Genomic DNA, 17,713 nt, shown 5'->3' on the forward strand with positions numbered 1-17,713 from the left:
CGCCCGAGACACAATGCTGCGCAGACGGGCAATATTGCGCAAATGGAAAAACAAGACTGTGCCAGGCGGGTAACATACGCGTCAAAATTGAGGGAGTGATCGAACGTAACACCCAAGTTCCTCACTGCTGAGCGAACAAAAGGGGCCAGAGAACCAAGATTCCCAACCACAGTGGGAACAAACTCGTCAGGGGCACAAACAAGGACCTCAGTCTTTGCTATATTTAAGGACAAATAGTTGGCTGCCATCCAGTCACCAATAACCTCAACACAGTTCTGAAGAGCAGATACCCTAGAGACCATTTGAGGAGTGAATGAGATGTACAGCTGGATGTCATCCGCATAACAGTGGTAGGAGACATCTTTAAAACTACTCAAGACATGACCAAGTGGGAGCAAATATAGAGCAAACAATATAGGTCCCAGAACAGAACCCTGAGGCACACCACAGGATAGCATGGCAGAGGAAGACATAAATTTACCAGCAGCAACAGCGAAAGTCCTGTGTGAAAGATAAGACAAAAACCAGTCCAGAGCAGACCCAGAAATGCCCACCCAAGTCCTTAGTCTCTCAACTAAGACTCCATGATCCACCGTGTCAAAAGCTGCAGAGAGATCCAAAAGGACAAGTACAGAATATTCACCTGCATCTCTGCGCATTAAAATATCATTTGAAACTCTGAGAAGGGCAGTTTCTGTAGAGTGAAAGTGACGGAATCCAGACTGGATTTTATCAAGAATATTATGTTCAGCTAAAACCTCATTAAGCTGTTTGGCCACCACTTTCTCTAAGACTTTGGAAATAAAAGGTAACTTTGAAATTGGTGTAAAATTTTGAAGGAGTGAAGGATCGGCATTAGGCTTTTTTAAAAGAGGGTGAATAACTGCCTGTTTAAAATACTGAAGGACATAGCCGGAAAGCAGTGATCTATTTATTATCAATAAGACAACCAGGCCAATAGAATGGAAGACCTTTTTAAAAAAGGAGGTAGGGACGATATCAAGTGGGCAGGAGGAAGGTTTCAATCTGTCCACCAGACCAGTGAGCTCTTTCAGTGATATAGGTTTAAAACTATCCAGAACTGATGGCCGGGTAAGATAGGGAACAGAAGAAGAAAGAGAGGGATTAATATTTGCCCTGATATCACGAATTTTGCTGATAAAAAAGGACACAAAATTGTCACAGTCTTCATTTGACTGAATGATAGCAGCAGGTGTAAGAGATGCAGGTGTAACAATGTCTCTGCTTGTGTCAAACAAAATTTTTGGATTCTGTTGGCTGTTAGAAATTAAAGTGGAAAAATAAGCAGCCCTCGCATCTTTCACCATATTATTAAAAGAGATTAAAAGCTCCTTTAAATGAAGGAGGTGGACCTGGAGCTTTGTAGATTTCCACAACCGCTCCACTTTCCGACATGATCTCTTAACACTACGAATACTGTCATTCATCCAGGGGGAGGAGTTGTTCAGAAGGGCGTGTCTGGTTTTAAAAGGAGCCACTCTGTCCAAAATTGAGAGACAATGATGATTAAAAGAATTAACTAAAATATCAACATCATCTGAACTAAACAACTCATCAAGGTAAAAAGCAGCAGAAAATACATCTGCAGTAAAATGATTAAAAATGCGAGAGCAGATCACAGGAGGAGCAGACGGACAATCCAGATTAAGAGACAAATTAAAAAGAATACAAACATGATCAGAAATAAAAATATCCTCAGAATAAGTAGACTCAATATTAAGACCCAGAGTAAAAACAAGATCCAAAACATGACCTTTGCTGTGTGTGGGGCCAGACACGTGTTGGATCAAGTTGAAAGATTCCATCAGACTGATGAATTTAGCAGCAGATTTATCAGAAGCATCATCAACATGGAAATTAAAATCACCAACAATTAAAAGTCTGGACAGCTTGAGAGTTGTAGATAAAAAGTCACTAAACTCCTTGAGGAAGGAAGTGCATTGACCAGGTGGACGATATATTAAAACACAGTAAAAAGGATTAGTTCTCCCAACTTTTAAAATCAGTGATTCAAAAGATGGAAACGATTCTGAACTCACATGTCGACACACAAAGCTGGTCCTACAGACCGTAGCAAGTCCGGCACCACGTCCACACAAACACGGCGAGCTGAAGAATCGGAAATTTTTGGGACAGAGTTCAATGAGGGGGGCGTGTTCCATTTCCCTCTGCCAGGTTTCAGTTAGAAACAAAAATTCCAGGTCCTTGGAGCGAATATAATCATTCAAAATGAAAGTCTTGTTAGCAACGGAGTGCGCATTTAACACGTAACGCCGCAGAATGGCCTGAATGAACAGGTTATTATACAGCCCATCATTTAAAGCAGATTTCTCAGCTGACAGCCAGGCTGCACAGCAGTGCTATAATGATGCTCGCATTCCCATGTATGTGCACTAACAAGCTGTTTGAAATGTTTACACATCGACACCAAGTTAAAGTCAATATCATTATACAGGAGTTGCTTTGCATTGAAGACTTTTGGTTAATTGTGGGCATGTTGAGGGCAAAATGCGCAGCTCCTCCACCTGCACATGTTAATGTAGGTGCACATGGACGTTTTCTGGCACATGACATTTTTGTCTTTAGTGTGTAAACGACGCTGTAGTGTTGATTGTGTGTCCTGTGTCTGAAGACCAAGGAAGTTTCAAAACAGGAAGTTCCACAAAGTCACCGATAATCGAAAGGCTTCATTCAAAGTTAATTTAAAATCCACAGTACAACATTTAACAAGTACAACACTGTAATAAACCAAGATTGTGCAAATATGAGATGAAAATACATGTTTCTAGGAGTTATCTTAAAAAGTGGCTAACGGCTTGTTTGCAAAAAATAAACCAAGAAGTACCATTGTGTTATGAGTCGGACGCAGCCCGGAGAACCGACCAGCGTTTGAAGGACCCAGTATGAAATAAGCAGAGCACGGTACAAAGGATAACAGAGTTTAATAAACATAACAGTGAAGTGATACGAAAACAACAAAAGAGTGCGCGGTCTGGCGTGGTGGATTGCGGTGCGCTCCCAGCAGCGCTAACGGTCCGGAGCCAGAAAACTGTTCGGACCCAAGGACCCCGCCGACACCCCCCAGGTGGCCGCGACAAACCGAGTCTGTGAAAGAAGAAATCATTATGTGAGTCCACACTCAACACACAGAGAGACCACTCAAAGGTGTACAAACAGCAAACACTTCCTGGCTTAATTGCAAATCAGCTTCCCACCCTGCAGGCATAGAACACCCTGTTCACAAAACTCCACTGCAGTGGAAGCTGATTTAAATGACTAACATACATCAAACCTGGACGTTCTCTGCATCCACTGATGGGAGATGGCTCTAGAGATGACGATCTCACCCGTCTGGTCACAAGGTCGAGTCTCTGGCAAATACACACTGTGTACTCCAGTCTTAAATGCCACCATGTTCCAATCCATGTAGATGCACCACAGCTGTGAGTTCTGACGAGCCGCAGGTGATCAGCCTGAGGTGATCAGGGTGAGGTCCTGATAAACTCAGCTACACAGCCACTCAGTCCCAAATGTGCACCACCTGGAAGGAAAAACAAAAGACAGGACAGAAAACAGAAACAAAAGGCAGCCAGGCTCCCCCAGCCACACAACACATTGTGCCAGATTTGGTGCTTGTATCACAAAGTGAAAGATTCTTTTGATAAATGCATTTATCTGCTGCACTAAAAGAAGGTTTTTAATTCAAGAGAACAGGTCAGATATATCAGAGGATAGGGAAGTGTGGGATGATCTGCTTGGATGACTGCCACTATAATCTGAGCCCGGATAAGTGGAAGAAAATGAATGAATGAGTGACTATATACAGTACTGTTCAAAAGTTTTAGGCATCCCATATTTACTGCATCTTGTGGAAAATACAAATAATGCTCACGTTGTGCTGTGTGTAGCAGATAGGGCCCCAAAACTTGGTTGTTCGTTGTCTTAGTGATAAACAGAATTTTTGAACTGTGGATTAATGCAATCTGTGAGAGACCCTTCACTGAGCAACGCCACTTGAACAGTTTTTACATTTTTTGAAAGTGGACCCGAGACGTCTGTGTAGTTTGTAACATGTACTTTGTTCTAGCTTCACATTGAAGTGTTTGACAGTTTTCGAAGTTCTCACTCACATACTTGGGAGCTGTCTCAGACTGAAGCAATAACGCAGTTTCACTCCTTGTTTCTGTGGCAACTAGCAGTAATAATACACTGCAGGCAGATCAAAGAGAATACAGAAATACATCAGCAGCCCACAGAACCATTAATGGACCGCGTTCTGCACGCGTCCCTGCCGTTTGGATGTGATGGTGTTATTAGACGGATCTGACAGCTATCAGGTTGAACTCATCAGCTACTGGAGATAATACAATGCTGCAGAGAACATCACATTATCCTCAACATAATCAGAATCACACCATTTTCAAACATACAAATTAAGTTAAAAATCACTTCTTAAACTTATTACTTTGCATTCATGTGCAAAAACGTCAGCAGAGGACAGACAATTAAATTTTTAATTCCTCTAACCAGAGATGATTTGCCTGCCTTGGCTTCCACACGGTCATGATGCAAGAAGATGACGCAGATTGCAAGAAGAGATTCTAAATATGACATGTTCTGGTTGTTGGACTGAATCTGATTTCGTATTCAGTTCGTGTCCAGAGTTTGATTTCAGCCATGATGAGCATTGTTGTTTTTCTGCTTTTTTCCCCAGAATTTCCCATTATGCTTCTGAGAGATATGAGTACTTGCAATCTTTCTGTTTTTAGAAATTCTGTTATTGCGCTCCCAACTTCTCACTGATTCTCTAAATAGTAGAATCCAAACTAAATGATCTCTTGGTGGCGATGACACAGCAGTGCTTCAGTCAAAAATAAAACTTAAAGTTGAAGCTCTTTTGATAAATGTTGCATCATGGGTGAAAGGAGCTGGAGATGTTCTTCTCTTAGTGTCTTTTTGTTGTTTTTGTTTGTCCTCCCTCAGGCTGCGTGGTGACTGTGACGGGGCGGCTCACGTTCACCAGTGACAAGTCGATGGAAATCGAAGTGTTTGTAGATGTTTGCTCTCTGATGAACACAGAAAAGGAGAACTATCGTGCTGTGTCTGCCTTCTTCACCTTCATCTCCCTGGACAAGGACAATAAGTCTCTTCCTGTCCCTCCTCTGAAGGTCGGTACCTTCTGGTTCTTCTAATGTGTTCCTGAAACTGTTTCTGCATCTGCAGCAGGTCCGACTTCCCCACAGCCACATTCAAACGGGGGACACTTGAAATGTCCAAAAGTCTTGTGGAGCTGATCTTACAGAACAGAACCTTAATTTGATGTGGTTGGAAAAGTTGCACCAAAAATCAAATCGATAATTTGTCCGATTTTCTGGTGAAGCAGAATTATGAAATTATAATTTTTTGGGGGAAAATGCCAACTTTTTCTGGTGAAAACTGTTGTGAAGGTGTCGTGGCACGGACCCACAACAGGGGGCGCAAATGAACGGACAATGAGTAAGCCAAAAAGTAACAATTTAATGTTGTGATAATACACAACTAAATTCACTGAATTTGCACAGTCAATTAACACCAGGTGACGTGTGGGCAGGCTCGAAGATAGAAGACCCCCGACGAGAAAGAAGCCGCGTCCCACACGGCTTCCACCACCAACGGTCTGAAGAACACCGGAGCCGCCAAGTCCCGAGTCCCCAGGTGGCCTCTGTCTTCGGCTGTCGACCCTGGTACTGCTGGCAGAAAGCAGAGATAAGATGTATAGGTGTAAGTCCGCACACTCAGTAATCCACAGTCCAAACACAGTTAGGAGGGAGCACCTCCACCTCCAATCACACACACTCGTGCAGCTCCTGGTCAACCACTTATCTGGGTTGGGGTGTGAGGCGAAGCCGTCGCTGTCACACCAAACGCCAATCCTCCAGACAAGGCAACACTCCAGGAAAACGGCTGCAATAGAAGTTCAGGTTATTACACACAAAGTGTTAGTCAGCAGAGAAATTACCTTTCCAATGGTAGTCGATTTCTCGGCGAGGAGGTGGAGTTGCAGTCCGGCCTTTATGGTGATGATGATGAGTGACAGCTGGTGCGATGAGTGACAGCTGTCACTTCTTCTGGGTCTGGCGCCCTCTCGTGCTTGGAGCCCGCACTCCAAGCAGGGCGCCCTCTGGTGGTGGTGGGCCAGCAGTACCTCCTCTTCAGCGGCCCACATAACAGAAAACAGTAAAATCCATTTGAAATACTGCTTCTTCAGTTCTTGAAGGATTTTTGATGCTGATGGTTTTGGTTCACAGTTCCTCCTCACAGAATTTAAAAATTTTGTATTTTGGGGGAAATGCAGACTTTTTGGTGGTGTAAATTTGATAAATGGTCTGATGTTTTTTTTATTTGCTTCATACTTTTCAAAATTCTTTCTGTCAGACTTTGAAATTTTGAATATAAACACTATTGCTGGTGAAAACGGTGAAATTTAGCCAAAGTAGGGCATGTTCCGAAATCGCATGATTCCTGAAAGAAAATAAAATCAACAAAAATAAGTTACCAGGCAAGACATTTTATACAGATTTTTTTTTTAAACCAGGCAAAAAAATTTATACAGATTTTTTTTTTTTTTTTTTTTTTTTTTAAAGAACATCAACTGGTAGTATGACTGGTAAAGGGAGAGAGCTGGCTGATATCATGGAGAGGAGAAAGGTAGACATATTGTGTGTGCAAGAGACCAAGTGGAAGGGAAGTAAGAGCAGGAGCATCGGCGGTGGGTACAAGTTGTTGTACCATGGTGAGGACAGGAAGAGAAATGGTGTTGGGGTCATTTTAAAGGAAGAGTATGTTAAAAGTGTGCTGGAGGTTAAGCGAGTGTCTGACAGGGTGATGAGTGTGAAGTTGGAAATTGAAGGGGTGATGATGAATATCATCAGTGCATATGCCCCACAGGTAGGTTGTGAGATGAAGGAGAAAGAAGATTTCTGGAGTGTGTTAGATGAGGTGGTGGAGAGTGTGCCCAAGCATGAAAGAGTGGTGATAGGAGCGGACTTCAGTGGACATGTTGGTGAAGGGAACAGAGGTGATGAGGAAGTAATGGGTAGATATGGTATCAAGGACAGGAATGGGGAAGGACAGATGGTAGTTGATTTTGCAAAAAAGGCTGGAAATGGCTGTGGTGAATATCTACTTTAAGAAAAGGGAGGAGCACAGGGTAACATATAAGAGTGAAGGAAGATGCACACAGGTGGACTACATTCTTTATAGGAGGTGCAAGCTAATAGAAATCAGAGACTGTACGGTGGTGGCAGGAGAGCGTGTCGTTAGACAGCATAGGATGGTTGTTTGTAGGATGACTTTAGAGGTAAAGAGAGTGAGAGCTCAACAAAGGATGGTGGAAGCTGAAGGAGGAAGACTGTTGTGTGAAATTTAGCGAGCAGGTGAGAGAAGCACTGGTTGGAGGGGAAGCAATTTTGGATAACTGTAAAAGTACTGCAGATGTGGTGAGGGAGACAGCTAGGACAGTATTGGGTATGACAACTGGACAGTGGAAGGAAGACAAGGAGACTTGGTTCCATAAGGAGAAAGAGGTTGGCGAAAAAGTTTTGGGATAGTCATAGAGATGAAGAAAGTAGACGGGAGTACAAGGAGATGCGGTGTAAGGCGAAAAGAGAAGTGGCAAAAGCGAAGGAAAAGGAATATTGCGAGCTGTACAAGAAGTTGAATAGTAAGGAAGGAGAAAAGGACTTGTACCAATTGGCCAGACAAAGGGACAGAGCTGGAAAGGATGTGCAGCAGGTTAGGGTGGTAAAAGATGCACATGGTAATGTGCTCACAAGTGAGGAGAGTGTGCTGAGAAGGTGGAGGGAATATTTTGAAAAGCTGATGAATAAAGAAAATGAGCGAGAGAAAAGGCTAGATGATGTGGTGAGAGTAAATCAGGAAGTACAAGAGATTAGCAAGGAAGAAGTGAGGGCTGCTATGAAGAGGATGAAGAGTGGAAAGGCAGTTGGTCCAGATGACATTCCAGTGGAGGCATGGAAATGTCTAGGAGAGATGGCAGTAGAGTTTCTAACCAGATTGTTTAATAAAATCTTGGAAAGTGAGCGGATGCCTGAGGAGTGGAGACGAAGTGTGCTGGTTCCTATTTTCAAGAACAACGGTGATGTGCAGAGCTGCAGTAACTACAGAGGCATAAAGTTGATCAGCCACAGCATGAAATTATGGGAAAGAGTAGTAGAAGCTAGGCTTAGAAAACAGGTGAAGATCTGTGAGCAACAATATGGTTTCATGCCGAGAAAGATCACTACAGATGCAATGTTTGCTCTGAGAATACTGTTGGAGAAGTACAGAGAAGGCCAGAAAGAGTTACATTGTGTGTTTGTGGACTTAGAAAAAGCTTATGACAGGGTGCCAAGAGAAGAGCTGTGGTATTGTATGAGGAACTCTGGAGTGGCAGAGAAGTATGTTAAGGTAGTGCAGGACATGTACAAGAATAGTGTGACAGCGGTGAGATGCGCAGTCGGAATGACAGACTCATTCAAGGTGGAGGTGGGATTACACCAAGGATCAGCTCTGAGTCCCTTTCTTGTTTGCAGTGGTGATGGACAGGTTGACGGATGAGATCAGACAGGAGTCCCCATGGACGATGATGTTTGCAGATGACATTGTGATCTGTAGTGAGAGTAGAGAGCAAGTTGAGTCTAGTCTGGAGAGGTGGAGATATGCTTTGGAGAGAAGGGGAATAAAAGTCAGTAGAAGCAAGACTGAGTACATGTGTGTGAATGAGAGGGAGCCCAGTGGAATAGTGCAGTTACAAGGAGTAGAAGTGGTGAAAGTAGATGAGTTTAAATATTTGGGGTCAACTGTTCAAAGTAATGGAGAGTGTGGTAGAGAGGTGAAGAAGAGAGTGCAGGCAGGGTGGAGTGGGTGGAGAAAAGTGGCAGGAGTGATTTGCGACCGAAGAATATCAGCAAGAGTGAAGGGGAAAGTCTACAAGACAGTAGTGAGACCAGCTATGTTGTACGGCTTAGAGACGGTGGCACTAACAAAAAGACAGGAGGCAGAGCTGGAGTTGGCAGAGCTGAAGATGCTGAGATTCTCTTTGGGAGTGACGAGAATGGACAAGATTAGGAATGAACATATCAGAGGGACAGTTCAGGTGGGACGGTTTTGGAGACAAAGTCAGAGAGGCGCGATTGAGATGGTTTGGACATGTGCAGAGGAGGGACCCAGGGTATATAGGGAGAAGGATGATGAGGATGGAGCCACCAGGCAGGAGGAGAAGAGGGAAGCCAAAGAGGAGGTTTATGGATGTGTTGAAGGAGGACATGCAGGTGGTTGGTGTGACAGAGGAAGATACAGAGGACAGGGTGAGATGGAAACGATTGATCTGCTGTGGCGACCCCTAACGGGAACAGCCGAAAGACAAAGAAGATCCTCTGGTCTGAAGCCCAACACTAAGCCACTAGACCATCACCACCCAATGACATCCCCTTGACATTGGTGTCACATTTTGTGAAAACCTGCTTACCGACGTCCGAGTTATTTTGTATGCAGACAAACAAGCAGCTACAAAAGCTGGAGAATAATATAGAAAATTCACTTTACACTTTTGTAATTTATTTTCAAAAAAGAAATTACATGAATTATTTTTTGTCGGATGGCAATTTTTTCTGTAATGACATAAATGACAGTTTCTCTGTAGCATACTGGAGTTACAAGTTATTATATTTACAAGGACATTATGAATGAACATCCAAGTCTGTATGAAAGCTGGTAGAATGATCTGTCTTATCACCATACAGAATACTTTCATCTGGTATAGAAATGCGGCGTCTGTTTTTATTTATTTTTTTTTTTTTTCATTTTTCAGTGTTTTTGTCTGATCTCCATGAAGCAATAAATCATCTTTGGTGTTGAGTTCATGTCGGTTCTTTAGGTTCTTACATGTTGTGACGACTTTAACCAAAATCTCAAAAAGGTAGTGCATTTTCCCGCACAGATTTCTGTTCAGGTTTGTTGTTATAATTTGAGTTTTTGTGTTCTGGTGTGGATGAGCTTTGCTCTCTGCACAGTACATTACACTGTCCACTCACAGCCAGTGATGCCGTTACTCTAATCTGACCACTTTTTTTTAGTAACGAGTAATCTAATAAATTAATCTTTCCAAATCAATAATCAGAATAAAGTTACTTCTCCAAGTCACTGTGCGTTACTATTATTTTTACATTGTGGGTCGATAGCAGCATTAAACTTGGTCTGTGGGCAGGGGGTTTAAGCGAACTGTGAGCTTTTCATCCACGGTTTTCTGCAGCAGCTCGACTCGTCCTCACCTCTTAAAGCGCGGTGACAACAGCACACCTGCACTGAGCTTTACAAAGACATTTTTATGCTTTTTTTTTCTCCGAGCCGCTCCGTATCTGCTGCTAAAAACAGCTGATCCTCCGCGACACGTTAACAACTAACACTATTTCCCACTCAAATGCACCTAAACTCTCTTTCTGGGTACCACATGATGTGAAAACGCAGTAAAACTTTCTTACCTGTAAATCTGGTCATGTTTTCTGCATAAATAAATGTAATCCATTCTTTGTGCTCAGACGCCAAAGCAGGGGCGAATCCAGATGGAATGGGGGCGTGGGGCAGGGATGTGCCCCCCTCCCCACAACACCCCTAGATTAAAGGTCCAGTTTTGAAGCCTTTTTTTTTACTACAGCTACTAATACTAATTTTGACAAGTAAAATATTTAGAGAGAATTTAAATGTTAGAAAAATGTTAGAATGAATTTAAGTTACATTTATAAACAATGTAGGTTAGAAATTGCAAGTTTTACTGTTACAGTGCTGTCAACAGTTAAATATGAGGTCAAGAAAGAGGTCTTTATTTTACTTTTTATACAACAAGTATTTATTTTCATTGAAGTCAAGAAAGGGTGACTATAAAGTGAGTTTTGGCAAAACAGGTATCATTGTCATGTTGAGGTGGGTTGTTGTCAGCAGCTGGGGAAAGTAACTAAAAAGTAACTAGTAATCTAACTTAGTTACTTTTACAATTGAGTAATCAGTAAAGTAACTAAGTTACTTTTTCAAGGAGTAATCAGTAATTGGATTACTTTTTCAAAGTAACTGTGGCAACACTGCTCACAGCCCAGCCAAAATTCAATCAGAGGTGGTGGACAGGGCTTGAGGTTTATTCTTCTTATATTTTCCCATCTGGAAGCAGGAAATGATGCACAGTACAGTGAAACCTTTTTAGTATGATTTTGAATAATATTAAATTATTTTTTAATATTATTTAATGTGATTAAATATTATTTAAATAAGTGAACAAGAACCTACAGAAAACCTTCTGCACAGCCAAACCTGTGATTAGTAAAAATAATTAATATCTCGTTAATTAATGCATGTCCTGCGGTGCTTTGAGTAACAAAAATGTGAAATAAGATATTACTGAAAACAAATAAATAAATAACAACCCTACTTGTATCATTTCGGATCAGAATGAACTGTGTTTTGTTTTGGTCTTTTTTTTTTCATTTCACCATCTGATGCTGAAGTTCTTATAAGAATCTTCACGTGTACATTTAAAGGTGAAGCATTAACGTCATGGAAACGGACTTCTGTGTTTGAGTTGCTCTCAAGCAGAAATGCGCGGTGGTCTTTAAAAAGCACCATCCTATTTCCACTTCAGACTAACCCGTCCTGTTTTTGTCTGCTGCCCTCCGGATGTTTCATTACCTGTTTTCTCTCACAGCTTTTCTTTTGGTGACACAATGATAATTAAATTCATTTCAATCTCTCCCTTCACTTCAGTGTTATGAAAAGAGAGGCTTTAAAAAAAAAATCTTCAGGTGATTTTAATTATTCATTCTCAACACTATAAATGTAAATGTAAATGTGGCCTGTGCTGCCGGGGCGCTGATGTCACGTGTCAGAAAAACAAACAAAAAAACAAGGTGAAAACAGAGAACGTCAGACAGAAACACGCAGACGAGGCTCAACTTTGCAGCTTCTGAGTGCACATTTGTCACACTTTGTGACACTGTTTTTTGCATGTGTCCGTGCACATTCTGGAACAGGTCACTGAGCACAAATGCATGCATGTTTATTTAGATGAAGCAGAACGAGGCTCAATCTGGGTTATTTCTGACTTCATAACCGAAGATGAAACAGACTTCAGGTTTTTTCCGACTCCACCCTCTAAAAAATGCTTCATGGGTTCATTTGGGGAACTTTAACTGAAGGGTAGTCAGCATTTTTGCATGTTCATATTTTAATAAGTTGATAACAAAATAGTCCATTTAAAAGAAACAAAAACAATTTGACAAAGGTTGACAATGTTTAAATTATTCTTTAATATTAATGTGTATATGTCACAGACATGAACGAGTGAACCTCTTCAGTATCTCACCATTAGCATGGTTAAAAACTTTCAGCTTTCAGACCCTCCACCTTTTTAAGCATTTTTCTTTTTTTGCTGTTCAGCTTCTGGGGGGGCTCCACCCCCAGACCCCCTAATTACAGCCCTCTTAACCCCCTGTCACTTTAAGCATTTTTTTAAATGTAGATGTAAATTAATATTCAAAGTTTTCAGCTAGTTGACAGTAGGTCTGTACAATATGGCCAAATTATCATATCTCAATATTGTCATATCAGTATGATATACGCTGTGACTATGATTTGACACAAAGTTCAGCAACAGTGAACATTTAAACATTCTTAAACAAAACAGTAATAATACCACGCTCATACTGCACTCATCATAAGGTTAGGATACTGTGCCGTCCAAAAGTATTGGAACACTTGGTATATCACACATTTTAATTTCTTTATGCCAAATACAATACATACAATTCAAATACAAGAAATACAAAAAATTCAAGAATAAAAATTTCTTAAATTATCTTCCTCAAACTCAAACTGAAAGCAAATCTATAAAACTTGATAATATCTGTAAATAATAATTAGTTTTGCTGCCAGTTTTCTTCAGACAGGTCAGGGGACGGGTAGGTGAATATTTCCAAGTCACTTGGACTTTATTTACATCAGTTATGAAGAAATACAGAAGTTTCTTTCACCAAAACATCAAATCTAGGCTTTCATCTCAGATGTACTTTCTGGCAAATTGTACCTGAATGTTCAGGTCTTCTTTTTAAGAAAATCCTCCTCTACACCACTTCATCAGGAAGCTGGGTTTTATATTTTTTTATTAATTTATATCACGTTGTAGAGATTTGCTTTCAGTTTGAGTTTAAGGAAGATAACTTTAGATTTATTTATCTAAAGTTGTGTAACTGATGTGTCACTCAGACAGCAAAATTAAGTCAGTAAAGAAAGGCAGTGTGACATCAGCTGTCTGCTCGCTCGAACAAAGTAAACCAAGATGGCAGAAAACAGTCTGAAACAGGTTTTGTTCTGTATAAATCTCATATGTTCTGTCTGAGTTATTTTCATTAGTTACTTCATCCAAACCATCAACATGTTTATTAGACCCCATTCCTACCAGGCTGCTCAAGGAAGTCCTACCATTATTTAATGCTTCGATCTTAAATATGATCAATCTATCTTTGTTAGTTGGCTATGTACCACAGGCTTTTAAGGTGGCAGTAATTAAACCATTACTTAAAAAGCCATCACTTGACCCAGCTATCTTAGCTAATTATAGGCCAATCTCCAACCTTCCTTTTCTCTCAAAAATTCTTGAAAGGGTAGTTGTAAAACAGCTAACTGATCATCTGCAGAGGAATGGTCTATTTGAAGAGTTTCAGTCAGGTTTTAGAATTCATCATAGTACAGAAACAGCATTAGTGAAGGTTACAAATGATCTTCTTATGGCCTCGGACAGTGGACTCATCTCTGTGCTTGTTCTGTTAGACCTCAGTGCTGCTTTTGATACTGTTGACCATAAAATTTTATTACAGAGATTAGAGCATGCCATAGGTATTAAAGGCACTGCGCTGCGGTGGTTTGAATCATATTTGTCTAATAGATTACAATTTGTTCATGTAAATGGGGAATCTTCTTCACAGACTAAAGTTAATTATGGAGTTCCACAAGGTTCTGTGCTAGGACCAATTTTATTCACTTTATACATGCTTCCCTTAGGCAGTATTATTAGACGGTATTGCTTAAATTTTCATTGTTACGCAGATGATACCCAGCTTTATCTATCCATGAAGCCAGAGGACACACACACCAATTAGCTAAACTGCAGGATTGTCTTACAGACATAAAGACATGGATGACCTCTAATTTCCTGCTTTTAAACTCAGATAAAACTGAAGTTATTGTACTTGGCCCCACAAATCTTAGAAACATGGTGTCTAACCAGATCCTTACTCTGGATGGCATTACCCTGACCTCTAGTAATACTGTGAGAAATCTTGGAGTCATTTTTGATCAGGATATGTCATTCAAAGCGCATATTAAACAAATATGTAGGACTGCTTTTTTGCATTTACGCAATATCTCTAAAATCAGAAAGGTCTTGTCTCAGAGTGATGCTGAAAAACTAATTCATGCATTTATTTCCTCTAGGCTGGACTATTGTAATTCATTATTATCAGGTTGTCCTAAAAGTTCCCTAAAAAGCCTTCAGTTAATTCAAAATGCTGCAGCTAGAGTACTGACGGGGACTAGAAGGAGAGAGCATATCTCACCCATATTGGCCTCTCTTCATTGGCTTCCTGTTAATTCTAGAATAGAATTTAAAATTCTTCTTCTTACTTATAAGGTTTTGAATAATCAGGTCCCATCTTATCTTAGGGACCTCGTAGTACCATATCACCCCAATAGAGCGCTTCGCTCTCAGACTGCAGGCTTACTTGTAGTTCCTAGGGTTTGTAAGAGTAGAATGGGAGGCAGAGCCTTCAGCTTTCAGGCTCCTCTCCTGTGGAACCAGCTCCCAATTCAGATCAGGGAGACAGACACCCTCTCTACTTTTAAGATTAGGCTTAAAACTTTCCTTTTTGCTAAAGCTTATAGTTAGGGCTGGATCAGGTGACCCTGAACCATCCCTTAGTTATGCTGCTATAGACGTAGACTGCTGGGGGGTTCCCATGATGCACTGTTTCTTTCTCTTTTTGCTCTGTATGCACCACTCTGCATTTAATCATTAGTGATCGATCTCTGCTCCCCTCCACAGCATGTCTTTTTCCTGGTTCTCTCCCTCAGCCCCAACCAGTCCCAGCAGAAGTCTGCCCCTCCCTGAGCCTGGTTCTGCTGGAGGTTTCTTCCTGTTAAAAGGGAGTTTTTCCTTCCCACTGTAGCCAAGTGCTTGCTCACAGGGGGTCGTTTTGACCGTTGGGGTTTTACATAATTATTGTATGGCCTTGCCTTACAATATAAAGCGCCTTGGGGCAACTGTTTGTTGTGATTTGGCGCTATATAAAAAAAATTGATTGATTGATTGATTGATATGTTTCTCATATATTTTGTAAAAGTTATCGAAAGAAATAAACACTTCTAAATCTAAAAACTCTGTTTTTGAAACCAAATAACACCTCACATCTCACGGTGTTAGCATGCACGCCCGGGGACGTGCGCCAAGCGAGTAGGTCAGGCCAAAGCACATCTCAGATCCTGACACATGCGCACGTGCGCTTCCTCTTGCGGTCCGTCTGCATGATGGCGCTAGAACAAAAAGATGATATTCGCCGTGGAATTCCCCACAGATAAATATGTCCTCTTCATTAAAATGAGCTGGAATTTTGCGAAATGTTGCAACCCCTGAAATTCTAATATTTGGATTTTGGTAGAAACTAAATTTGATCATTTTAGTGAAATTTGAAAGGCTGTACAGCTTTAATTAACCTTGTACAGGTCAAAGCAAGTCAAGTGCACTAAACTGTTTAAATCAATGCTTTTATTTACAAAACATGAGTTACTATAAACGTCTTGTGGCTTTTACTCAGCAATGGCTGGGTTGGCATTTCTTTAAAAGGTCCTTGCAAATTGATACCTTTATTTTTGAAGTTGAGCCAGCGTGTGTGCTTTCTAAGAGTGTGCTGATATAAATGACTGCTGCTGGATGATGCGCTGATATTTAAAATAGTTTGTCTTGTCTATAAAACCGAGACGAGTGATGTCTAAAACTGCCAGCTTCTGTGATTTATGTATTTTTTTTATTCTTAGTTTTTAGATAGTGTTGAGAAAATGTGAAGGATTTAAAAAAAAACATCTGATTACGGTGTCTGGTGCGACGACATCAGTCATCTTCCCGCCGTCACATCACCCTGATATAGTTGGCGGCGGTAAATGTGATGTCAGTGGGAGTTTGCTTTATTTCTCACTGAGCAGAAGAGATCGTGTAGTCTTTTTTTGAAAAAAGATTCCTCACTTTGTCACACTGCATTGTACAAAAACGCCACAGGCTGTAGCTTGACATATAGCACGTCATCTGAAGTGCACAATGCGACTACTTTCAGGGCGGATTCAACGGCGCTGTTCTAATTACACAGTACATAATCTGAGCTCCAAATTAGGTGCAGGGGACCAAGGGGCTGCATTTACACATTTAAATAATCATGGGTTTGTTTTATATCAGCTCAGGGGGATTGCAGTGGAGGCACACGTCACAGCAAACACCACACTGTGGAACCACCTGGATAACAACCACCCAGGAATGCAAATAAGTAATCATCTGACCTCCTGACCTTCTCCACCCACTGGAGGAATATGCATACTGGATCATAGCCGGATAAATGCACCACATGGTCAAAATATCATCATTGGTCATCCCTCACAATGCAAGTGATCCTCCTCATCTGAGTCTGCCTAACGACCCTCTGACGATTACGACCCTCACACTTGTCTATAAACCGTGGGTCTCTACATTGTAACATGAGATATTTACACAGAAAGATGTTAGACATAAAGATTTTGTAACTTTAAATACCATAAATACCCCCCTGAAGTGTTACATGTAAATATTGATGCGCACATCATCCAGCACACACACGGTGTCTCTGCTCCACATGGAGAACTGAGTAATGTTAACTTTTTCTAAATTTGTGGTGCGTTTCTCCCGCTATGATCCAGTACGCAGATCCCTCAGTGTTGAGGACTCCAGTGGTTGGAGAAGGTCTGGAGGTCAGATGATTGCTTATTTGGGTTCCTGAGTATTTGTTATCCATTTGGTTCCACAGTGTGGTGTTTGCTGTGACGTGTGCCTCCACTGCGAACCCCCGGACCTGATATAAAACAAACCCATGATTATTTAAAAGTGTAAATGCAGCCCCTTGGTCCCCTGCACCTGATGTGGAGCTCAGATTATGTACTGTGTAATTAGAACAGTGGTGCTGAATCCACCCTAAACGTAGTTGCATTGTGCACTTCAGGCGATGCGCTATATGTCAAGCTAGAGCCTGTGGTGGTTCTGTACAATGCAGTGTGACAAAGTGAGAAAACTTTTTTCAAAAAAGACTACAGGGAGAACTAGTTTGCCCGACGTGCACGATCTCCTCTGCTCAGTGAGTCATAAAGCAAACTCCCACTGACATCACATTTACCGCCATCAACTATATCAGGGTGATGTGATGGCGGGAAGATGACTAATGTCATCGCAGCCAGGATCAGATGGAGTCTGTGGTAAATGAGACTTTAATGAGGCGCTGTGACTTTTTTGACTTGTTGTGCCAAGACAGAGAACCGGTTTGGAAGAGTGGGGGGAGAAGGCTCCACTCCGCTAACTAATCTGACGGTGCAACTGTGGCGC

The 17,713-nt window shown here is 41.3% G+C and overlaps 1 protein-coding gene across 1 annotated transcript in view; it reads left to right on the plus strand.

Moving 5' to 3' along the window:
• Window positions 1–17,713, plus strand: part of acot7 (acyl-CoA thioesterase 7) — a 207,699-nt gene that overhangs the window by 162,561 nt on the left and 27,425 nt on the right. The window contains exon 8 of the mRNA XM_034173174.1: window positions 5,005–5,189. Within this exon, the coding sequence (XP_034029065.1) occupies window positions 5,005–5,189 (185 nt within the window). The remainder of the gene's footprint in view (window positions 1–5,004; window positions 5,190–17,713) is intronic.

The sequence above is a fragment of the Thalassophryne amazonica genome, chromosome 6, assembly GCF_902500255.1.
Source record: "Thalassophryne amazonica chromosome 6, fThaAma1.1, whole genome shotgun sequence".
In the NCBI taxonomy this organism is placed as follows: Eukaryota; Metazoa; Chordata; class Actinopteri; order Batrachoidiformes; family Batrachoididae; genus Thalassophryne; species Thalassophryne amazonica.